This window comes from Apis florea, unplaced genomic scaffold (genome assembly GCF_048593485.1).
Source record: "Apis florea isolate Af1SG1 unplaced genomic scaffold, ASM4859348v1 contig_3775_pilon, whole genome shotgun sequence".
In the NCBI taxonomy this organism is placed as follows: domain Eukaryota; kingdom Metazoa; phylum Arthropoda; class Insecta; order Hymenoptera; family Apidae; genus Apis; species Apis florea.
Window position 1 is genome coordinate 119,629 of NW_028256848.1, and position 25,623 is coordinate 145,251.

Below are 25,623 nucleotides of genomic sequence, written 5' to 3' on the forward strand. Positions count from 1 at the left end.
GTAATTAGGGAATACGACATTGTGTCTACGGGGCTGGTAATTGCTCGCTCCACGTAACATTTAGTAACAAAGTATCCAGCCTGTTTCATTATACCGTATTAAACGTGTTCGCGTTTCAGTGATTAAGAAATAATTAACAATTGTTCCTTCCATCACGAGAATCAAAGATTGGAAGGTGCAACGAATTAATTGGGAACTCGTGGTATCCAAACATCGATCGAACGTACAACGAATTCACGTGGACGAACTTCCGTTTCATTATCACCTTTTTATCTCGTCTGCTGTTCTTCAGCCAATTTCTCTCGCGTTTGTATATTTATGGCAAGTGGAACGATGCGTGTATAATCAGACCGAATATCGCATATCGGAGTACTTAATTTGATAATTTTGTTTATAAATTTTCTTGTACAATTTGAATAGCTAATTAAACATTTCTAAATATATCAAATTTATAATCTATAATATATCGTTAATTTCACATTTATATTCATATACATAAAACTCGTTCGTGTGTAAATTATAACAAATTTATGCTGTAACTCTCTTTTCGAAGAAAAACTTCTTTTATCGAAAGATTATTTTACCTGATAAAATATCTCGTCCACCGTCGCAGAGTCCACCAATCCTGCATTTTCGGAGCTTTTCAACGGTTGAAGGTATTTCTAGAACAAATCAAATTTCAGTCAGTTTTCACGTTCGCAACCAGAATCCTATATTCCGTTACCGAAAGTTTGACACTTTTGTAAATAAAATATCCAATTGGAAAAACAAATGTCTCGTATTACTTTATATTGGAAACTCGGTGTTCAATCGATTTTTATTCAACCGGAATACAGTAATACAAAAAGAGAGAGAGAGAGAGAGAGAGGAACGGAATTTCGTCGACTTACGCAACGTGAGTCAGAGACGGAAAGCTTTATTTTCAACGCGGATAAATAACCGTTCATCGGGTTACATGAAGACGCGGAACAACCTCGGGAATAAAAAGAAACAAGAGAATCGATCGAGGAAACTCACGAAGGACGTGATGAATTGGATCTAAGGTATTCCGCGGATGTTTAACTTTCAAAGAGTGGATAGTTGTGTTGGGTATATTTTTAGCGACTTCTCTATGCTAATGGCTCTTTGGATTAGACCGGATGAAAAGTTAAATGGATTTTAATGTAACACGCAACGCAAAAGTATAAATTGAAATTGTTTCGAGGAAAAGTGTTAAACTTAAGATTTTAGTGAACAGCAGTGCGAATTGTAAAATTGAAATAAAACTATGATAAGCATATAACAATTGTGACGAGTGAATTTTTCATTGTTTGCTCTGGTTTATTCTTAAAGAGATATTGATATTAAAATTTTGTATAAAATTTTCACGTTGAGGTAAAAAATCGGTTAAAATCACTACAAGAAGTCGAGAAATTCTCTCATTAAGAACAGAACATTTTCATTTCCGTTTACTTCGTACAAGGAGATGGATTATCGATCTGGAATCACAATTGATATCTGTTTATTTGTACTTTCCTGATGGATAACTTTCTATTATTTTTCTAACCTGAAGCGACGACATGAAAAATCGTTGATATCCAAACCCCAAGGCTACGCTGTTAAATAATCGCTCGGCTCGAACAACAATCATCGTGGACCGTGATGTTTATAAAATATGACAATCAAACAGTTTTAAGATTACCCATGTTATACTATGTTGCGGAATTCGAATTCTTCTTCTTCTTTTTTTTTTTTTTTTTTGTTTTCTTGTGAATCGAGAAAAATCTTAGAGAGATAGAAACTGCGTAGATATCGCTGCTTTTAATATCTCGTAGAAGAGATGACGCTTTGAATTTAATTCCGTGAAGATGTAGAAGACTTTCAAGACGATATTCTCGTCTCGTGACACATTATAGACATTAAGGAAAATTGGAAGATATTTGCCGAACGATATTGTTAATCTATCCGGTGTACGTGTTTCACGGAACATTACAGAATTATTTTAGATATCCAGAAATCTTCCATATGTATAAAATAGCTGGGATTATTTTGCAATGAAAGTGCAATGAAATATAATACGTGTGTGTACGTGTGAGAGAATTCAATTTATTATTTCCTCGTAATAAATTAGATGATTTAAATCGAATTTAGATCTAGACTATTCTCTACTTTACAAATCTGCATTTCCAGAATAGCGTTGAAACAAGGAATAGTCTGAATCATTCTAACCTATTTGTGAAAAATTTGCAGCTGGCAAATTTGTTCTTCGTGAAAATTACGCGCGAAAAAAAAAAATTTATCGTAATATTTTACAAATAACGAGAAGAAAATTTCTAGAACTTTTCTATTAATTCATTCTTTTCAGGAATGAATTTATTGCATGCAGAAGATAATTATTCTTTTCTTTTTTTTTTCAAATATACAAAAATTAACTCGATAAAATTTATTTAACAAGTTACTTATCTACTTTTCAATCACTAAAAATATGATCGTATACACGTACCGTTATCAAAAAAATTCGTCTGGCAACGTATGTGTAATGGTTTGGAGCGATGGTTTTCCATGTGTGTATGTGTGAGAAAGAATTTAAATAATTCTCGCGAACCTGTCAGATAAACTAGATATGTCTGTCGCAGAAAATAAATAAACCATCAGAAACCAACCAGTTATTTCCATTACTCGCCGCGATATTAACATTAGAATCAATAGCCGTGTCTGGATTCTAGAACGAAATCGATTTTTATTCCCTCGATATCCTCAATTGTTTCGATAATGGCATCGAAACGATTATTCCTCCTGTATTTTCAAACATATTGATAATGATACTTGACCGAGTTGGTCCATGGAGTTCCGTAATAAATTTTTTTACGAGGAAATATCTGTAAAATGTTGCAGATACGCGTGTTCGATTCGAAAATAGACGAACGCAGACTGAATAACCGAAATAATCGTACGGTTTGCAAATTGAATTAATATGTTAATGATCTGAATGTAATGAACGGTACGGGTATGAATCGAATAAATTAAACATTTCTGCACTTAACAACGGTATATTGAATACGAGTTAATCGTGTCGTTAACAATCTATTTCATTCATTGAGGAATAATTAAATTTACGTCAGATTTTAAATTACGATTTAATGTAAAAATATATATATAAAAAAAAAAAGGATGAAGAATTTAAAAAATAGCAACGAACGAAAGAACACGAAAATGAAGAATTATCCTTCTATCTCAAAAAATTATAATAATTTATAAAAAAGAAATTGTATCTAGATCATAGTAATGACCTTTTATAACATTTAAAACACAGGAAAATTTTCTCGTCATCTTCAATTGCGTTCTTCGTTCCTTCATTTCGCTTCGATCCACCCTTATTTATTCAACCAACATCGAACTACCTGCGTAGAACCAATGAGGAATCAGACGAGGAACAGATTGGATATTTCAGCGATTTTCTATTTTCCATCGTCTATATTCATCTGAAAAAGCAACTTCTCAGAATCCAGTTCCAGTTGCATCGTAAAAGATTGCCGCGACTGACATATCGATACGCGCAAATAAATCTGGAAATCACGTCTGGCCGCCATCGAGGATATTAAATTCATACCACGTGCCTGTATCGCATGGGTCGAAGGTTGTGGCCCATTTAAGCCACGATTCGCTACATTGTTTGTGAGAAATCGTCCTTCCATGATTGTGTCGGGTCGCAATAATTACCGACTAATTGCACCCATTATTTATCGACCGAGCAGCCTTCGAATAACGAACAACAAGGATGGAACACCCCCGACTTTCTTTAAATGTCAAACGACGAGAGGAACGGCCGATTTTCTATGACGATTTCACGAGTTTCGTGAGAAATAATGGGGATGGCGCGAAGTTTCTCGATTGGAGTGGTGAAATTCGAGAGGGAGGGAAAAGGAGGGAGATGGACAGGGATTGAAGTTGTAACGAGAATTATTTCTCTTTGTGTAAAATTAGGTAATGAGTAGAAATATCGTTTTTTTATTTTAAATTTAATAAGACGAAACGTAGTTTCCATTTTTCTTCTTTTTTTTTTCCAGCCACCTTCACCTTTAACCTTTTAGGGGAGAAATGACGCTTTCTTCGATAAAAATGTATGTAAAGAATTGCCATTTTTTGTATAGGGGAGATTAATTGGGGCTTAGTCGGAAATCGTTAAAGTATCTGATAATTTGTTACAGATAATTATTTATTTATATTCCTTATGATAGACTGTTTCGAAAATGATATAAAATTAATGATATTGAATATTATTTCTATGAATTTATATGATAAAATGTTTTATATAATAATTATATTAGAAAAGTAATTATTTCTAACGCTTCTTCAAGCAAAAATTTATAAAGTTATACGAATATTTTGTACCAGACGTTTTTATTAAGACGTCGTTTTATTATCAAATTAAATCGTAAAGTGTATAAACTTAAAATGGACGTCTTAAAAACATCGTGAACCATTTCAAAACAAAAGTTATATTGCTTATTAAAAATAATAAAAAGAATTTTCCTGCTTCATCACTTTTGAACTTACTCCACGACTTTTTTTACGATCCACACAAAATTTTATTTCGACAAATTTCTTCTCCTTATTATATTAGTATTATATTAGTATAATTAAAAAAGAAAAATAATGTAATATAGGAATTTCTTCGACAATCACTTTAAGTCGGTAATATTTATCAGAAAACGTTAATATGTAATTCGGGTGGCGTTTAATGGAAACAACAAGCCGGAGATGCGAAGCTGAATAAGTTAACGAGAAAATTTTCATGAAGTAGATCACTAGAGTGGAATCCTTGTACGAAGCAAATAAACGGACAACGAGCTTGTTTACAAGAAACAAGGTCGCGGCTTCGATGCTCAAAGAACTTTCGAAAAGCACATTTCAGTCTACATGCAATATTCTCCACTGAGTAAGTAGAGAAGAGAATGAGTAAAATGAAGAGAAAAAAATCTTCAAATTTTAGATATATTCTTCTTATCCTGTTTATTTGAGTAATTAAAAAAAAAAATTAATCTTGAATAATAATAAAAATTATATATAATTTGATATTAACATAATAATATTTTTATTATAATTTAAATGAGTTGGAAATTTATTGTCAAAGCAAGCTCACGATTTATTTTCGCCAATTTTTTTTTTTTTTTTTTTTTTGCAAATTATGCTTTCAATCGTATTCAGGGAACATCTGAATACGTTTATGTTCCTAGTATTTCATTCCTGCTGAATTGATAAAACGTGGAAAAATTCTCAAATATAGTCAACCCTCGACATGAATTTGATTCCAAGAATCGTCCTTGATTATATTTCGCGGGGAAATTTCATCGATATTGTGTAGTTTATTAAAATGGTATACTTACATTGACTAGTATTTGCAGTGCTTCCACGTACGAACGCTCTGTATCATATAGTTCCACGACCACGTGAGTTCTCGTATCCTGAAAAACAAAATTAACTATTTAAACTGATGATATGGAACATTGAGTTTATTATTCTCTAAAGATTTATAAACAATTAATTACAAGTAATTACGTTATATATAAATATAACGAAACATTAAAAAAATAATAATAAAATATTAATAATAAAATATTAATAGTAAAATATTAATCTTTGTGAAAGAAAGAAAAAACGAATACTAATGGACATGCAAAAATTCGATGAATATTTATATAGAGAGAATAAAAGAGTTATTTGAAAATAATTCTATATAAATATTTCATAAGCCACTTAGATAAAAATCTATCCTGAAATTGAGATAAAAAGCAAACGATTTGAACGAGTATAGTTTTTTGTATTTGAGTATATTTAATTGATTTTAATCGAAATATCATTTCGTTTGTACATTGAATTTCATTATTCGAGACGATGACTTCCATTCTCAACTTCTCTCGATTGTTAAGTGGAATGTAGACAAAAAATTAAATTAATGAAAAAAAATAAATCATAACTATTATAATACTGTTAAAAAATCCTTTCATAATTAAATTAATTTTAATAACTGTAACAATATTTAAAATATAATGCCTGTAGTATCAGGTTTGAGAGCCTTTTACTTTAATTTCTCTGGAACTAAGGGGTTGAAATTAATATTTCATTAACTAGGAAACGAATTATTAAAAATGCTCGAGGGAATATTCCAAGCACAATTTGTATCACCCAACAACATCTCTATGAATTAAAATATTTACGTAACATCGTTAATTACCTAGCTCTCAACATTCAAAACGATTAATTGAAAATAACCAATTGTAAAAAAGAAAGAAGAAAACGATTCAAATATTTCAAAGAAAAAAAAAAAAAATGTTACGAAAATCCTTTCAATTATTTTGATATTCACGCTAGTTAAATTCTTTTCAATTATCCCATTGTTCGATGAAATCCTGAACAATCAATCGGTCTAGAAACGACAAAATTTTCACATTGATCCCATTGTCTTGTGACAAAGATCGCACATGCCCACGTATCGTGCGAGCACGTGCGCACATTCACGTGTTCACCGATAACGTCATGCCACTGATTACGAGAAAAACTATTCCCGATTACGTAAAGCGTAAGATACGACATAATCTTACGTCCTGAACCTGGACGATTGTCATCGATCGTTATGACATAATCGTCGTTAAAGCGTTTCCCGTTATATTCAACATTTTTCACCTTCCATATTTATCTTCAATATTATTTTTATTATTTTGTAATCTCGTGAAGAGATTACGAAATAAAAAAATTGTTTTTACGGTCTGTAATAAATATTTTCATATAAACAACGTATATATTTACTAAATATATCCTTTCGCGTATAAAATAACAAATTATGAATATTAATAAACCAGCTATCATACATATATATTTTTAAAGCGAATTTTTTACAAAATTTTGTGCAAGCAAGAATAAAATCTGATGTATCTATTAGTACCGATGAACGATAGATAATAAAAATGTCTCCTTTTTCAACAAACTAATCCCTTAAAATCAATTTTTCCAAACTGCACTTCGCAACGCTTATTTTTCATCAAAAAGAATAGAAATAAAAAAAAAATTCCATTCCATTCTCGCGGTGTTTGCATTTTTCACGAAACAACGGATAAAACGCATACAGGAAACCGAGAGAATTTCACATTTGCCTGGAATAATCGATGTCAAAAATTAAAAAAAAAAAAAAGGAACAAATAAAAATAGAAAAGTGATCGATATCAAAAATGAAATAAATAAATAAGAGTGAGAAAAAAAGATATCGATATAAAGAAGGCAATGAGCACGATGGTCACACACAATGCGCGTGCAATGTAGAATCCGTTGTGTGTACACACGTATATTGTGGGATATTGGTTGTAAAGCATGAAAAGGAAAGCTACCCACGCGGTCTGTGCTGACACGCTCGTTATTTTCGCTGTCCACCGACGGCTGGCTGATGAGCTTGCGATCAGCGTTCATCGTCATCCTCTTCTCTAACGCCTTTGTCGGTCCCTCGATACAGTTTTAAGCTCTCTAATCGCGTATCAATCAGGCTCCCCGCATTCGTGTCCCATGTCGATTGTTCCACGAATTGTTTACGACACTTTTCGAATCGAGAACAACAACGAGTTTTTGGTCTAATTGGAAGGAGAAGAGATCCTCTTTGTCAACGGGATTCTAATGATTCGATGGATCGATCAGAGGCGTGATTTTATTCACCATTTTTCGAAGAACGATTCATTAGATTCTGTTTAACATCTTTGAAGCAGTTGAGGTAGAAGCGGATGGATTGTTGGTTATCTATGAAGGGCTGGAAGAAGAGGATCGTTCTGTATGTAGCCTTTTTTTTTTCTGCTAGATTAAATGGAAGTTCAATATTGCATTGGAAGAATAGATTCGTAATTGAGAAAATAATTTCGATGCGAGTTGCAATACTTGAACAATTTCGATTGGATTATTTTAAATTAGAGTGAGATAGTTTGTCGATTATTTTCGAAGCTAAAAGAAGAGATTTGTAACTATTTTTCATCTACTAGATCAATAGTAATTGGAACGTTTTATTGAGAAGATAATTTCGTTCTACAAAGAATATTCAAAAGACAATTTCAAAATGATTTTATAACTATATGATTTATGATTTATAATTCTTGAACAATCAAAACTGTTCAATTATTAGATACAAAATATGCAATATAGTTTCAAAATTTTTAAATTGTGTAATCCTTGTCTTCTTTATTTCTGAAGTAAATAATATTATAAAAATGCAATTAATATTTATTAGATAAATTTTCAATTATCTGCTTAAATTCATAATCTCGCCCTTATTCTCATTATTATCTATTCCTATTATCTCCTATTAAAAATGAAGCGAATTGTGTAAAAGTTATATCCGGTTCACAAGCGTGAAAGAGTTTTATAATATTGTAAAAAGTTAAACGAGAAAAGGAGATTTATTTCGATCAGAAAGATTTCCCCTTATCAGCCGTAGGCATTATTCATTTTATCCCATAGTTTTCCTCCTTATTAACATTTTCTCATAACACGTAATCAGGAAATATTAATAAAAATAATTAATTTATTGGAAAATTATAATATCGGAAGCTCGACGCAGGAATTGAAAGAACAAAACTTATCTTCGATGTAATATTTTTGAACAAATCTCATTTCAAAATCAAACAAAAATATTTCCAATATTTCGTAATACGAGTGATAAACAAGAGAAAGAAATATCTGTAAACAGCTATGTTCTAAAATAACAATATGCTGATATCATTATTTTCAATACTATTGCATATTTCAATATCCATAAAACAGAAACTTTTAAAAGAGAGGAATTGATTATTTCAGTTTAATTACAATTATTCATCTTTATTCCGATGTTAACAAATGGACAAATTCATTTTTCTCGTTCTAATTCAATATGTAAGTATTATCACATAGTAAACATCTATGTCTGATTTTGAGTTATTAATACTGAAATTAAGTATGAAAACAATTTTTTATTTTAAAGCCATTCAATCGAGGAATCAATAGAACACTAAAAATTCCAAATTTAAAATTTTGATACGTAGATACTAGAACGAAGGTATCGATAATTTCAATGATATTTCATTGCTAAGTATCTGTATAATTTCAATTACTCGATTAAATCGCGAAGAAAATATTGTTTCGAGTTTGCTCGAGTATTTCTCGCTTCGAAGTGATCGAGCAGTGCCACTTTAAAAGCTCGGTCCGACAAGTTTTGGCGTTTCCACGTAGAGCTTTCACACTTCGAGCTGGGATGATCATACGTCGAACACGTCGTGCATGTACCACACCGTTCTTCCACGTTATATTTAGCAAGCTGACTCAGGGCCCCCCTCGTGAGCTTGCAAGCTCCCCTTTCTATCTTTTTCGCTCTTTCACGCTTGTCCTTCTTTCCGCCGAGAAACACGCCATTCCGTACCGATTACCGAACCGATTACATTCGAAAGGACCTGATTTTCCCTTCTTCGCTTCGATTCGTCCGGGAAGACGAGCCGAGAATTTTTTAAATAGTTTTAAATTATCCAGTTCTTTTCCTTCGTGGAAATATCGAAGATAAAAGATAAACGAATCATGTGAAAATCAACAGTCCAAAGATCAATGCAAGTGAAATAAGATTATCGAGGTGAAAAGTTGATCAAGATAGATTGTGTGATAAATTCAAATTTTAGATATTCTTAATTTTTAATCAGAATGTTATTATATTAAACTGTTGAACTTTTTTTTAACAACATTTGATTATTAAACTTGCAATTGACGTTAAAACGTTACATCGCGAATAATTCAATCGAAAAGTTACTTCTCCCGATAACGAACTCCTGGTTAATTTTAATTACTCTTCTGAAACCGTTCTGAAACCACTGCAAACTTCATTATCGTTCCGTATAACGAGTAAAAAGTACAATTCCACAGATGCTCCCCCCTCGCTGATCAATAATTCAATAATATTTCCAAGAAAGGAGGAAGGAAGATAAGGGGGGAAAGGAAGGTAAGGAAAAATAGAACATCGATATTAGCCCGTTGATAAGAGATCCTTGGAAATCTTAGAACTGGAATGCGTTTTCACGTGAAATTAGATCCTAATAGGGAAACGCGACGTTCTGAAAGTAGATTGGCCAATGTCGATGCAAGGCTACGTTCATCCCCCTCAACTATAACGCGCGTTTCCTCCTCGATGGAATTCGAGGGGTGGAATACCGTATGCTCCTGTCGATATGTCTTGTCATTCTCGAACGACAGAACTCAATTTCCAATCTATTTTATTGATTGAATTAATAGAAACCTCGCATATACTATTAATTAACTTAAAAAGAAAGGAAAAGAATTTTTTTGAAATAAAAACAAGTAAGTGCGAGGGACGAAATTTTATCGTGGATGAAAAATATTTAGAAAATTTAAAGTTGGATACATGATTTAAATCGTATAAAAGAAATATATGTAAAATAATTTCGGATTTATCCCGTGAATCTTTGTTCACTCATTGTGACATTAAATAATGACAGCTCGACGGGAGGGTAGTATAGCTTAGAACTAAGGAGCTTTTCTAAGAGGCAGGGAAACTGAAGCGCACTCTTTGACCTTTTTATTGGCTTGCATGCCATCGTTTGTGTTTATCGTTCCGCTAATTGTTCAATATTGTAAAAACTATACGCATTTTTATGGTAATTATAAAAAAAAAAGCAATATCATTCTATATAACATAGAATGAATTTTTAAAAATCGAATGCATATATTAGAAGAAAATATAATTAAAAGGGATTAATAAAAAATGCGATATTTATATATAAATGCGGTAAATAATATTTATAAAAACAAAAGATTGTCGCTCCACTAGTTATCAATCCACTAATTATACCCTTTTAAAGTGTTTTATATGCATGAAATTCAACATTATCGCTTCCAAGAAGTACAAAGTTACGCTAATATGAATTTTAATATTTCAAAGGCAGCTAATCCTCTCCAGGAAACAGGAATAACATAACTGAACGGAAGGTTAACCTCTGACCTTTGACAAACATCCGTACTTATATTATTTCTACCGACTTCTCTTCCAATTACATACGATTTCCTTCGATAGCCGAGGTCTCACAATAACAACCACTTTTATTTACCAAACATTCGACAGATTTCAATTAACATTCCATCACGGCGAATCGAGATTTAATTTTTCAGTTCAATGTTGTTCGATATACTTTGTACCGAGTTAAACGATGTCAATCGTGTCTTGAACACACCTCGCATTCTTGAAACGTCAAAACATCGATACGACGATTATCCTCCTCCCCCCTTCCATAGATTATGAGACGTAAATGGTACACGACGTTGCGAATAGAATCGAGAATAAATAGAAGGTGGCCGAGCTTACGTGGTGCAAATATGCAGCTACTCTCCTAATATTAGTTCTAGTTGCTACCGGCAACATTATTAAGCCCGTAGAATCCTTTAATCACCACCAATTACCAATTAATCATCTATAATCCCAGGTTAACTCTACTCGACATGCCATTATTCTACCTCCTCTCTCAACTATATACTATATAGCCATACTGAAACGAACGAAAGAAAAATAGAGGGAGAGAGAGAGAGAGAGAGAGAGAGAAAAAAAACAAAGAACAAAAAAAAAAGAATAAAAAAAAAAAAAAAAAGAGAGAGAGAAAAGCTCGGTCAAGTCTATTATTCCATCCAAACCAAAGCCAATCAATCAATCAATCGTCATTCCTAACTCTAATCATCACGGCCGCACTACTGTTCTACCAAGCAGTTCTTTCTTCGATTATCATTCCCAACGACACGATTCTCAAGAAACTCACACGTGACACGTCTAACAAAGGCCTTGGATCAGCCTCTGTGCCCACCGAAAAAAACCTCCGTTGGGGTAAAAACACGGTTCCGCGTCACGTCAACAATCGTTTGACTCTATTTTCAAGATAATTCTACACTCGCAACGGTAGGACGTGACACGTTGTTAAGCCGCATTTTCAACACCGGCCGATCTCGATCGAAAGGTCACACACGTGACAACGAGAGACGCGGAGCCGAGTGACGAAGCTGAGTGCAAGCTCCTCCACGGATTGCTCCTCTTCACGAGGTTCACGAGGAGCTTTCTCGCGATGCGGCAGCGAGAGACGACGTTACGCCTGAAACTGGCGACCCGTCGCACAACCACGGCCAGGCTGATCGATGCCCAAGAGAATACGGAGCAAGAGAGGCAGAGATGGTTACGTTTCCAGAACGCCGGCGCACGCTCTCACGTGGATTGCACGCGCGCGCCCGCGTATCCTGTCCATCCTGTTCGAATCAGCTTTGCCGCGCTCGACCTTGCTCCCGGATGGCAAGCTCGCTGCAGCGACCTTGCGACACCACGCTAAACAGCCAACTGTCTCGTCGAAAAGAGTCTCGCTAGGATTAGGCGAGGTTGCACAGTTCAGTTAATCTTTACTTTAAACCTTTGGCGAGGCGACACGGGGTTGGTTTTTGAAATAATTCTTCTTTTTCGAACACTTTTTGAATTATTGATAAAGAGAAGTTATTCATGTGTTTTAATATGTTGGATTAGAAGGGTTTTAGTCGAATTTTGTTCTTAATTCTGTGATGAAATAAAATTAATCCTTAATTTTATGCAGATTGCACGGTTTATATGGTTGATTTGAATATTTCTTCTAATTATCTTTGAATGATTGTAAAGGGTGATGATAAATAATACTCGATGTATTTTACACGTACGTGTCATTGGATTAATTCTATTTCTATTAATTATTATTAATCTGTGAAGATCGCACGATTTATATGACATAGTTGATTTGTGAAATATTTTTCCTAAATATATTTTAATTACTGTGATAAAGAATAACCGTTGTTTGATGTATTTTTGTATCGATATTGGCTTACTTAAGCGACTTTTAATTGAATTATCCTTAACTCTGTACAGATGGGATTAATTCTTAACTTTGTCGTGGTTTATATGGCTTTTCGAGATGTCCACTCGTAAAAATTTTTATAAATATGCACGGGGGAAGATTGTATAATCGATTATACATTAATTAAAAAAAAAATGTATTGTGGAAACGAATCAAATTCGTGATAAATAATTGTCGAAAAATATAAAGACCATCTTTAATTATAAATCTTTAATTATAAATTATTTTCACGAAAAATAAATAGATATTCATCGTGGTAGAATGCTCGATTTGATGTTATTTACCATTATGCGGAAATTTATTCGCACGTGAGTTGAAGTCTATTTAGTGACTCCGGAAGTTCGCATCTGCGCCAAACTGAATTAACACGTGGTTGCTTATCTCTGCAGGATATCTAGTAATAATTCATTTCTCTCGACAAGGATACTTATCACTAATGCATCTCCTTGATATCTTTTAACAGGATTTAGAATAATAGATTGAATAATTTGGTATAAAACTCACGTATCTTAACGAAAATAAATAAGAATTGAAATTAAGTTGATGCTTCATTCGATTAACAGAAGAGAATTACACATTTTCTTAAAAGATTTTTATCCTTTGTTGAAATAAATTTAAATATATTATATTATAAAGAAAGCGAATTTTAATTAACATCTTACCTTTAATAATCATATACATCCGCGTATTCATCATTATACAAGAATGAAGCTTTGACTGCAAAAACTCGAATCCTTAGTAAATTTTAAATTTCAACAATTTCAACAAGAATATAAAATTATTATGCGCATTTAAAATTATCCATACTTTATATAAATTAACAATTTTCGAACTTTCCTTCCAGTGAATTAATCAAACTGAAAGTAGAACTCGAAACGTCGTAAGCTAATATTAGAATAACAATATTTCCACGGGATAAAATACACTTCGTCAAAAAATAAATCACTCAACACAATGATTTACTTTGCTGTAGTAATAAATATTGTGTATCGAAGTGAATATCTCAAATATTTTCCTTTACTAAATTATTAACTGAATATTTCGAATATTTCATTGTGATGTAATTCGAAGAAGGAACATCTCCACGTAATTCTTACGTATTCGTGTTCGAAGACAATATAAACGAGGAATTAATCTCGTTGGAGAAAATATACAAAAATATCGATTGGCCAGTGCTCGGTTATTGCGAGACAGTGTAAGAAATTATTTTATATTTTGTTTTTTATCGCCTCATGCCCTATATTTATTTCGAGGACGCTTGTTTAGTCTGCAGCGTCTCAGGCCTCGAGATTTTCGGGCATTTTATTCGAGTTTGTCGATCGCCCTCGATGCAGTTCTGCTTTTCATTCACTTTGCTCACGTATTGTTTTTGAATAATCTGAACTTTCGCGCGTTAAAACTTTCATCCATTAAAATCGATTACGCGTCGAAAACGATGATCATTACAAAATTCATTACAAAACTTGTTCCCTATAACTGAATTATTTAAACTTTGCGTCAACGAGATTGATATAAGATTTATCGTGATGCAGATCTAGAAGATATCACGATTAACGATACGCCACATTTTTTTAAATGAAACTTGTAAATCGTATAAATTTGTAAAGTATAATATAATTTTGGTAACAAATTTATGAACTTCATTACGAATTAAAAATGCTACGATTGAATTATTCTTAAGAAAAGTCGAAGAATCTTGTCACGTTACCTTTAGATATATCTTAGGGATATAACTAATTTTAATACTATGACACATGTTAAACATATTTCAACACGCGAAATATTAAAAGACGAAAGAAAGAGAAAAATAGATTTTCAACAAGTTCGTGAGGTGATAAAGACCGACGATGGCTATAAATTATTCAAGAAGCTACGTGGGCACCGACGTCACTCGGACGTCACAAACGATCTGGCATTGTAAGTTTCGGGATTCATTCATGAAATCCTAGAAATCTACGTAATATCCTACCTAAAATCGATGACATCAGAAGATAGACAAAGAATCCAGTCTGAAAATATCCCTGTTTATCCCGTGGCCCCGCTATTTTCAACCGAGATTGCTTTATATGTTTTCTTAGCAATCCTTTCCGCTAGAAATTCTGTGCTTTCGCGCACAAAACAACGGGCTTTATTTTCACGCGAATGTCAACCAATTCCACCTCTTTTCTCTCCCTCTCAATTTAAAAAAAATCTTCACTCGTCTCGAACGTTAAAATATATTACGTTTTGACACGATTATGATACTCGCAATAATAAATGCAAATAATATTCAGAGTCGTAAAGTTATCGAACATAATATCGCGAAGATATCTTCAGATTTCTCCTCACTTTAATTTCTTTCGATTTCTCGAAATTTTCGCGCGAGTCAATATCTCGATGAAACGTTCTTCTCTGTTACGCATCACGAATGGTCCTGTTTTTTTCTTTTCTTCTCTTTTTTTTTTTTTCCAGAAAACAGAAAGACCAGCGTTTTCTGCTGCAAGCATGACTAATTTCCGTTTCGCGCGTAGATACATCATCGTCGAGCTAGCCAAGGTAAAAATGCGTGACGCTCTTCCAAAGGTAATTTATTTTTATCCGTATTTCGAACGAGTATCTGCGCTCTAATTCTCCAAGTTGTTGGACTCGCTGTTGGGTAACCTTTCTTATGATTGTGGTAACGAAACGGTGGCAAAACGATCGGCAGAAAAGAGATTAGACGGTTTATTAACCGACAACGTATAGCCGCTAATCAATCCATTTCCCCTTTCATTGTACGTACGTGAAAGTCTGCTCGTTAAAAGTTAGCAATCGATTACGAGGAAAATTATGGAAACCTTAGAAAGCCGACTTTCACGGCAAAGGTTCAAAACGAAATATATTTCAACTAAAGAGATAGTCGTGATTGCGATACGAAGTTAGATACTATTGGATTCGATTCAATTGTGTATTCAACGCTAGACACAATAAACTTGGATTAGTTAAAAAAAGATGCCGCGGTTGAAAGGGCGATGCTTTCGAGGATTTTGAGCTTCTCTTATCGAATACGGAACACTACTACTACTTTTAAAAACGGAGAAAATTATTTGCGCAAAATTAAAATTCCACGTAAATAATCAATTTCACATACTTATTATATTCCAACGATCCAACTATTAAACTCGTACAAGCATGAAATAACGTTTCAATCATCGATAAATTACAACCAGAGATTTATTACTATTACAAGAAATTAATAAAATTCCATGTGTGTAAATTACAGAATTCATTCATTTCGAATGATCCACCTCCACTCTTCAACCACCCGTCAACCTCAAATTCAATTTACCCATGGAAATTATGTTAACGATACGCAACACCAATATCTACCCACAAAATTACCATCGTCAAAAACCGTTCGAAAGGAAACACTTGCGTGTAATGAACCAAGTTTAATTAACGAAAGAGCATCGATCTAGCATCCCCATCGCCTCATGAGACCCTAAAAGCGACAGTTTCAAAGAAGTGGGGGCGAACTCGGCCGCTCGCACGACACGCATATCGTCGAACACGTCGATGTGTATCGAACAAGGTCGGGTTGCGTAAAAATGAGACGGATTCTGTCCACAGTGTGCACGCGTTCAGAGGCCCAGGTACACCTAAGGCCAGGAATATCCTCTCGTGCACGCCCCCACCCTGCCAGAATCGTAGGGGACACTACGCTAACCTCGAGTGCACTGGCCAAACCACCAACAACTCATCCCAGAAATATGACCGAACATTATTATTAGATTACACGTTTCGACGTACCACGACTGGAAAATCTGTTTCGAATTACTCGGTTTTTAAAGCTCGCCTTTTTGCTTCTTGGATAATGGTCTTTGCAGATTTAGCTCGATGTTGAATAATGTTTAATGTTTATGTTAGCTTTGTTCTCTGGAAAGGTTTGCCTTTTCGCTTGTGAAATAGTGTGTGGCGCTCTTTTTAGAGGATGAAAGACAATTGTAGTTTAAGAAGCTTGAAATGTAGATATTTTGATATTGGATAATGGTTTAGTTCATAATAGTTTTGTTCCCTGGAAAATTTTCCTTTCGTTATTTCCTTTTGTTATTATCGCGAGGTAAGCTTAATTCGATGTTGAATAATATTTTGATGTTGAACGGTCACCCATCATTTTCCAAAGATCGAAAGTTCAAAAATCAGAACATCGGTATTTCTGTTACACGATTCGTCGCGTGAACCAAATGGAAGTGGGTTGAAGAGACGCGAGAGACATCCCTCGATTGAAAATTCGTCGCCAGATGTTTGAGTGCGGCGAGGAAGATCGGCGAAGAGGCTGGCAGAGATACGACGCCGCGATAAGATCAATCGCGGTGCTCTTGACTCTCTCGAAGACCATTGCCTTCCCTCTCTGCCCCTTTTGTTTTTACTGGTGTCCGCTCGTTAATCGATCCGCCGATTAGCTCTTCATTACATCGCCGTATCGCGCGCGGATACGCTTTTACACGAAGCGTAATTATCATTCGTGTAACTTAGGTATTTTTCAAGCCGAGCAAAAGAAGAGATGAAAGGGGCAAATTAGCGAGTCTCTCTTTTCAAGCTTGTTAATTCGTTGAGAATGTACTTCTGTGAAACATTTCGAGTATTTGCGGAATGCAAAGGGCAGAGAACAATTATAGATGTTTCATCAATATGAAAAAAAAATGTATCCTTTTAGATACTTTATTTCTTAAATTATCGATTGTTAAATATATCTGTACTGTATTAATTATTCTACGTAACAATTTTATCACATACACGATCTTTCAACTAATATCATCCATCCATGATTATTCGTTGAACTTTTCAAGATAGAATGCAATTGAATATAAGGAAGAAACCATTAATAAAATAAGAACGTTCAGAAAATATCTCGTTCGAAGTAATAACATTTCCAATAACAAAAGCCTCGGATAATAAAGATTCCACGAGCCCCAAGAAATGCTTATTTATCCTTCATTTCGATTAATGGTTCGGAATTCGACTTCAATCAGCGTTAAATCATTCTCATCTTCGTTTACTTTATCACATTGTTTCCCGTTCCATTGATATCTCTTCTTCTATCACAACAAATCTCGTGCCTCGAGGCAATGAATATTAAATTTAGAAGTACTCACGTTTCGATGCGCGGGTGCACGAGCCACCCTCTCGGAGGATCCTCGAAGCAGTTCCGCGAGGAGTTCGGGACTTGGTCCCGGAAGACCTTCCAGTTTGCTCGGGCTGGAAGTGGTTCTGTGATGGCAGGGCGTGGGCGGCTCTGAACCACTGTTATTCGAGCTCGTGTTGTACGAGAGATTCGCGGATACTTTTCTGCGTGGACGAAGACCTTCCTCGAGAGAGATGTCGGCGGTTCGCGGCTTCGCCATTTCTGCCTCGAGCATTTGCCCGTAAGGGCCGCGGAGAGGCCTCTTGCTGTACCTGCACGAATGAAAATCACTTTGAAGTTTTTATCTCGCCGAGCGTTTCATCTCCGTTTCAACGATTGTATTGCCGAGGAACTCGTTCTGAAGTTGAATTAAGAGAAATAATAAATGAGGTAGGTTTTAGACATGTTTGATAGATGATCTCTAATCTTTTAAGAATTCATAAGTAATTCTGAATTTTTGAAAGATTAGGATGATCAAAGAATATAACGTAATAGCGATGTAGTATATTCTCAAAATTCTTTTTTAAAGAATCTAAAGAGGAAATTCATTCTCATAATTATCCTCGTTAAATTATCAAAAATTCCTCTTTATTCTCGATAAAATTCATTCTAGTTCTAATCGAAAACACGAACAGGATATCAGGCGAAAGAGAGGATAGTTTTAAGCGAAGTGTTTCGCGGTTTTCTTCGTTCGAATTGCGTTCCGTAAGTCGTCGTTATTTGCATTCTATTCCAATATATCAGCGCTCGTTCTCGAGTTACCTTCTAGGTGTGTGGCCCTCGCAATCAGAGAGGTCGCTGGGCGTCGCAGGTGGCTCGTCTCTTTCCTCGCTGCTCTGAGCTGACAGCTTGTTCCTGTCGGTGTCCAAGGACTCCGGCCATTGGGTTATGTACACGCCCTTTCTCCTTTTGCTGGTGTCCCCTCGATACCTTCTCGTTTTGCCCGACGGCGACGACGTCTCGGAGGGTGCCTCGCTCGCCGCCTCGCTACCCTCGCTTGCTTGACTCAGCCGTGGCTCCTCGGGTGGGGGCGTTATTATCACCTCGTGAGGCTCCAGCCTGTTGTCTGCGGGTAAAAATCATTTTTGTTTCAATTCGTGAAGTTGTGGCGAAATTATTATTATATATATTTGGACGAATGGAATTTTTTTTATCAGTTTTTAAATAATAAATTTGAATAGTATTTAGAATTTCGTTTTTTTTTCTTTGTAAGTAAAGATTCTTCGTGAATATGATAATTTTTTGGAAATAATGAATTTTGACCCACTTTTTGATAAAATTGCGAAGAAATATTAGTTTCCAGGTTTTTTTTATAACATAGCTATACCACTTCGAAGAAATATTAATCGAAAAAGAAGCCGAGTTTTACACGAATTTAAGCATCGGTGCATAAAGTGGGCAAGCTGATAAATAACGTAGTTAGGAAACAACCGCTAGCCGGAGGTAGGAAAATAACCATTAGCCGGCTGTTTTAATGACTCAGAGCTAACAGAAGCCTACTTATCCAACAAACAGAAAGAAATATCGCGGATAAAACAAAAGTAACGTCCCGCTTCCCCTCGCCCCTTCCAATCTTCATTTTTCTTTTCCTCTCTTCTTTAAAGAAGAAATCAAAAAACAAGTGAATATAATAAAATCTGTTGAATCGTAACCTAGGTCAATCATCAACAACCGTGGTATTCACCACAATTAGAGAACCAATCCAGACACCGAACGTGAACGGGCGCGTGAAGTCATCAATGAAGATGGGTTGGAGCCCGATGACGTTGAAATTTCTATTTCGACCCTGGCACCCACCGTTCCGAAAATAGAGGCCACGCGAAATAAAGTGGAAACTTGGGTGCACCTTTGTACCCGTACTCCTGTCGATGCAACCAAAAATAGTCCTTCTTTCCCTACCCTTCCCTGCCACCACTGTGGGACAAGCGAAAATATTTGGCCCGGCTCATCCGGTTCGATTCGATGCTCCAATACATCAACGGAGCCGGGCCGACTTTCAACGACCGATTCCTAATTCTTGCCACTCGATGCCTCGATAAACGTGTCAACGGATATCCGATAATTAAGAGAGTGTGGCCGCGGGTCGTTGAATCTTTCGCGTGACGAAACGTCCTCTATTAAGATGCGCGAGGCTGATAAGCAACGCGAAATGAACGAACGAGAGAAAGAGAATGATCGAGGGTGAAGGCGCGATTCTGGCACGGGATGAAGTCATTAAATTTAAATTACAAGCAGCGGGCATGTCAACTTTAGTAATATTATGTTGCCAATTTCCAATGACGAAATCAAATAACAAATTGTTGTTATATTAAAGGGAGAGTCGCTTCGGCATTAGGATTATCTCTGCTCGTGGCTCGACTTTGAATAGATACATCGTGAGAATAGAAGAAAATATCGTACGAAAAGTAAGTTTGTAAAGATAAATAATGTTATGGAACCGTGTTAAAATATCAATAGATTTTATTAATGTGCAAACATAATAGATAAATGTAACAAAACAATCATCATTTATTACTTTTTCTGGATTATATATCTTATCTTTTCTCTTCCTTTCAGAAATCACAGAATAAACCAAAGTAAGTTTCACTTTAATAAGCGCGCAACAGAAACTTTCTATTACGATCGCAACATAAAACGTCCATTAAACAAAGGAAAGATAACTGTCGCTAACAATTGGAAAAGAGTTTTCCGAGCGATATTTCAAGCACATTATTGTGTACAAACCTTGGCATACCGAATGAAAAATAAGAAAGAACACTACTTGTCTAATTTCTTCCATCGATCGACCTACCTTTCTGCGCGGTTTCCTCGATAGGCGCGTTTTCAACGAGCGGAAAAACGGGTTCAGACGTGACGATCTCGATAGGAGGTACGTCAGCCTGCACCAGATCATCGACTCTCGGCTCGTTGATCTCCGGAACAGGCGGTTCCGGGCTGGTGAGAGCGCTGGAAGTGGCCAGGCTGTCGGAACCATCGCTCCTCGGTCGGATTTCCTCGACGTTTCCGGTTTGAGGTACGCCCAACCCTTCCGCCGAACCGACAGCACTGTCCACGCTGGGCGTCGAGGTTCTTGGACTTTGACGATTGGGACTGTTCTGTGGTGTCGAGACCACCGGGCTGACGTCTCCTCGTCTTCGCGGCAACGTGCTCGCACGAACATCCTTGCTGTCGGCCCGATTCGACGTGGCTATTGGCTGTGCCTTCTGTCGACTAACTGGAACACAAGATTTCGACTCATTATTATCCGTTATTGAGGTTATCGAACGAGAAATATGCTTACTTGTTTTCCCTTTTGTGAACAATTTTGACGGGGGAGAGTATAAACATATATGGAGTACGGTTGAATAATTAATTGAACCGGTAGTTTAAACTAATTCAACGAATCTCGATAGCATCTTTGAAATTACTACCACTAGCGAAGGTTGAACGGTTGAGAAAACTTGGTGATTCATCGTAGAAGAAGAGATGACTAGCCACCTATCACACACCAGAGTAATTAAGTTGTACACGGATTCGCGATGCATTAGCAGGGAAAAATAACCGTTGCTAATTCCTTTAAGAGATACTACTCGGTTCTAACTGTATCTAATATCCTTTTAATCGTATAGCATAATAAAACGTATTAAAGGAAATCAAGTTACTATATCTTGCTCGTAACACAACTATCTTACATCTTAAAATCTTATCAAAAATATAATTATAAGTCTTAACGATTTCCCAAGTCCTAACGCACGAACATACCTTCCTTATCTTTCGTTCAATCCCTCCAACTTATCAATTACTGTTTTCCAACGTCGAAACTGTGCGTAGATTTAAAAAAAAAAAAAAAAAGAAAAGAAAAGGCAAAGAGAGGAGTAGAAAATCGAAACTGTGTGTAGATTTAAAAGAAAAAAAAAAAGGCAAAGAGAGAAGCAGAAAATTGAAAGTAAACATCCGCCCGAATCAATCCCGAACATTTCTCCTAACTATGAATCATTGGTTTTTAATCGAACTGTCATCACGTATCACGCGAAAAGAAAATGAGAAATTGTAGATTTATAATCTCGAAACGAATTTTTCTGAAAAACCAGCGACTGTTGAGAGGTGAGGAAGAGCGCGAGAGAAAGAATGAGCAAGTTTTAATTACCTGCTCGTGTGTCAGGTAATTTTGGCAGACGTCTCAACGCGAGAAGGTGGACCATTCCAATAATAACAAACAGAGTGAGAACGAGAACGAAGATCTCGGTGACGCTTTGAAACGACAGCACGTCGTCTTGGCCGAATTCCCGTGAAAAGATAGCGATTAAGAGGCGAATTCTGTCGTTTTCGAAACTTTTATTATTCCTTTCTTTCAATTGTATATTATCGGTATTGAGATTCGAGAACCAGAGTATTTGTTTCAATTATTTTAATTAAGGAAAATCGTGAACGGCGTTAAGTTAATAATAATTTTCGAGATTGCGATTCATTTGATTAAATTTAAAATGAATTTATGCTAGAATTTAATTATTATTTGATTGGTATACGTCAAATTTTTTTTTCTTATAATACTGTTAATATTAATAGCTTCGTTAACTTTATTTAGAAAAACTTGTACTGTAAATTCATGAAAAATCATGATAGATCGCAAGCAATAATTTAGCTGGATGCCGCAAATTCATCGTCCAAGGAATCGTAACAAATTCGTGTATCTAATTTGGCACAAATTTTCCACGTATCGTAATCTATATCTTATAAATGTAATAAACGTGCAGCACATGGTGTAGAAAATTTTTTAAATAATCACAATTTCCTAGATTTTGTATACAAAGTTTAATTTGCTTAACAAGAAACTATTCTTCCATGTAAATTTTAATAGCTTTGAGAACAAAATTTAGTACTCCTATAGACATAAAATAACATTTTTATCTGAAAATAATCTTTCTTCAATTTAAAGGCAATAAGGAACTCGTTGATCGAATGTATAACCTATCGATAATTACAACAGATGTTGTAAATCATCGAGTATATGATAATAATGAATTCCATGTTACCTGGACCGTCTCGTAATTATCGTCGCAATAATTAAACGTCAAATTGACTACTATGTAAATCCTTCGTTTACTGTAAAACACACATCCGTTAATTTTCGCTATCTTCCTGATGGGAATACTTCTCACGAGCATAAATACGGGGACAAGAAAAATAATGGAACTCGTGAATGCATAAGCACGCAATTACGGGCACACGATAATACTGCACGCTAAAGAATATAATCCATTCATGCTATTTTCACTTTAATTAATATCGTGAAAGGAGAAGAATATTACACAATTTAATTATTCATTCTTACAATAGAAACATTTAAAATATTTTTATAATTTTACCATCATATTCACCTCTTTCTCATATTTTCCACCCCATTTCTTTATTATCTCTTTTCTCATATTTTTTTCAAACAGAAAATTTCCACAACACCTCAACACGGAATATTCTTTCTCAATTCACAATTTCCATAAGAGAAAAACTACTTTTCTCCGCGATTAATTTTTCTTTCCAACTTCTCCCCAATCATACTCATGTGTCGTTTTCAATCATCAGCCGTAAGCAAAGCGATTGTCAACTTTGCGGTCGTAATTATTATCGTCCCTGGATTTTTTTCCTTCATCGACTAGAAAATCTATTATCTACCCGCTTAACTTTCTCTCGAGCACCTTTTCCCTCTCACCCCCGGTAATCAAATGTTTTTCCAGCGTTAATGGCCTCGTGGATCCGTGGACTAGAGCTGTATTTCTGAAGATACCAAGTTACATGTTCTCGTAAACCGTCTTTCGAACGTAAAAGGTGTCCCGCGAAAGATTTATTGACGAAGGGGTTTCCGGCTTGCGCCACGCACGCGGTTCACGTCGCGTTTCACGCCTTTGCTCTTGTTACACATCGAGAAATCGGTTGCATTCTTGCTCATTTTAGTTTTTCGTCTCTCTCTCTCTCTCTCTCTCTCTCTCTCTCTCTCTCTTTTGCTTTTTTGCTTCTCGTGGAAATTGCCAATGATATTTTTATTGCTTCAGGAAAAAAGAGAAAGAGAGAGAGAGAAATAGATTATTCGAATATTGTCTTCAGTTACTATAATGTCATTCGTGAATTATGTAACAGATTCATTTTCTAAGTGTATTCTAAGAGTACTTTTCGAACAAGATTTAACGACTGCTTTTTGCATAAATATTTCTCTTCAAACAAGAAACTTTTGAACTCCTTCAAAGCATATATTCGATTCGTGTGCAATGATAATTTAATATATATCCCGTGTCTATCGTTATCTGTTATTAATTCGAAGAGGAACTCTTAGAGAGAGATTAAATCCCACAGAAATTTCTATTATGCTAACATTCGTTTAAATTTCTATTTAATGTAAAAACAATTCTTTCACAATCCACAACGATTCCATAACAACGAGCACAAACATTTCTACCAGAATTAACATGATCACAAAAGAAGAAAGAAGCTTTGCTATCGATACCTCTCGATAAAAGCCAGCAACGCGACAGAATTTAAATAATTAGCCGAGCAAACAATGCGTTTATTCAGGCCAGGGATACAAAAAGCATTATCTTTAAAGGCCGTTCACGATCTCTAATATCTCTCTTATTTCTAGTTATCGTGAAATCGAATCTGCCTCCTCCTGGTATATGGTTCAGGGCCGTAATTATTATATTTTCGTAGACGAAAGTCAATGTTACGCGTGTCCAGAGAGAAAAATCCAGATCTTTAGAGAACCGTTCGCTATTTTCGGCATGGAGTGTAAACTGTGTATTGTATAAACGTCCTTTTCTTCTCTCATTTTTTTCTTCCTCTTCTTCTTCTTTCTCGAGAAGGTAAAGCCAACATACCATTGCAAGCATAAACAAGCTTCATACTTCGCCAAACGAGGAGAGATCCGCGGAGAAGTAGATGGGTCTCGATCGACCCAGTGAGGAAATTTCACCGAGGAAAAGCGTTCGATATCCTCGAAAATTATTGGACTGGAATTCGTGTAGGTAAAATGTGATCAGGAGAGGAGAAGCGAATTTAGGGCGTCTCTTTAACACAGAAACTTAGAAAGCAAGATGCAGGAAATAGGATGTTCGAGAAAAGAAGAGAGAGAAAATTCATGCATTTCTCAATGATATAGAACTTTGTTCATGAAAAAAGCTAGTATAAATTTAATAAAACTACTATGATCAAAGTATAGTTTCGAATATTTATTCTAAGTTACTAATTAATTCGATTATTGTGCAGACATATAAAAATTAATCCTTTGCGGACTTAGTATTCTCTGATTCTTGGCAAATAGAGAATATTTTTTATATGAAATTTTAAATTAAAGACTAACTAAATATTAGAAATAAAGAAAAAATATTATAGTATTGTGAAAATTTTATTATTATCCTTAATATTGCTGTAATAACGATATTTATCTGCAAAGAATTAATGAAATGATTCTTATATTTTATAATAAAAATATAATATAATTCATTAGCTGAAGTTCATTAAAAATATAGCAAATGAGATAACTTTCGTAAGTCTATTGTGAAGCAGAAGAGTTTCGAGGAATTCGCTGCTTTTTACGGATTTAGATTGTTC

The 25,623-nt window shown here is 35.0% G+C and overlaps 1 protein-coding gene across 5 annotated transcripts in view; it reads right to left on the reverse strand.

Moving 5' to 3' along the window:
• Positions 1-25,623, reverse strand: part of LOC100869318 (rho guanine nucleotide exchange factor 17) — a 54,653-nt gene that overhangs the window by 9,400 nt on the left and 19,630 nt on the right. For all 5 annotated transcript variants that reach the window (XM_012492699.3, XM_012492698.3, XM_086915409.1 and 2 more), the window contains exons 6-10: positions 20,837-21,259; positions 18,808-19,111; positions 18,017-18,317; positions 5,367-5,444; positions 585-662 (exon numbers count right to left, since the gene is read on the reverse strand). In XM_012492699.3, coding sequence (XP_012348153.1) covers positions 585-662; positions 5,367-5,444; positions 18,017-18,317; positions 18,808-19,111; positions 20,837-21,259 — 1,184 coding nt within the window. The remainder of the gene's footprint in view (positions 1-584; positions 663-5,366; positions 5,445-18,016; positions 18,318-18,807; positions 19,112-20,836; positions 21,260-25,623) is intronic.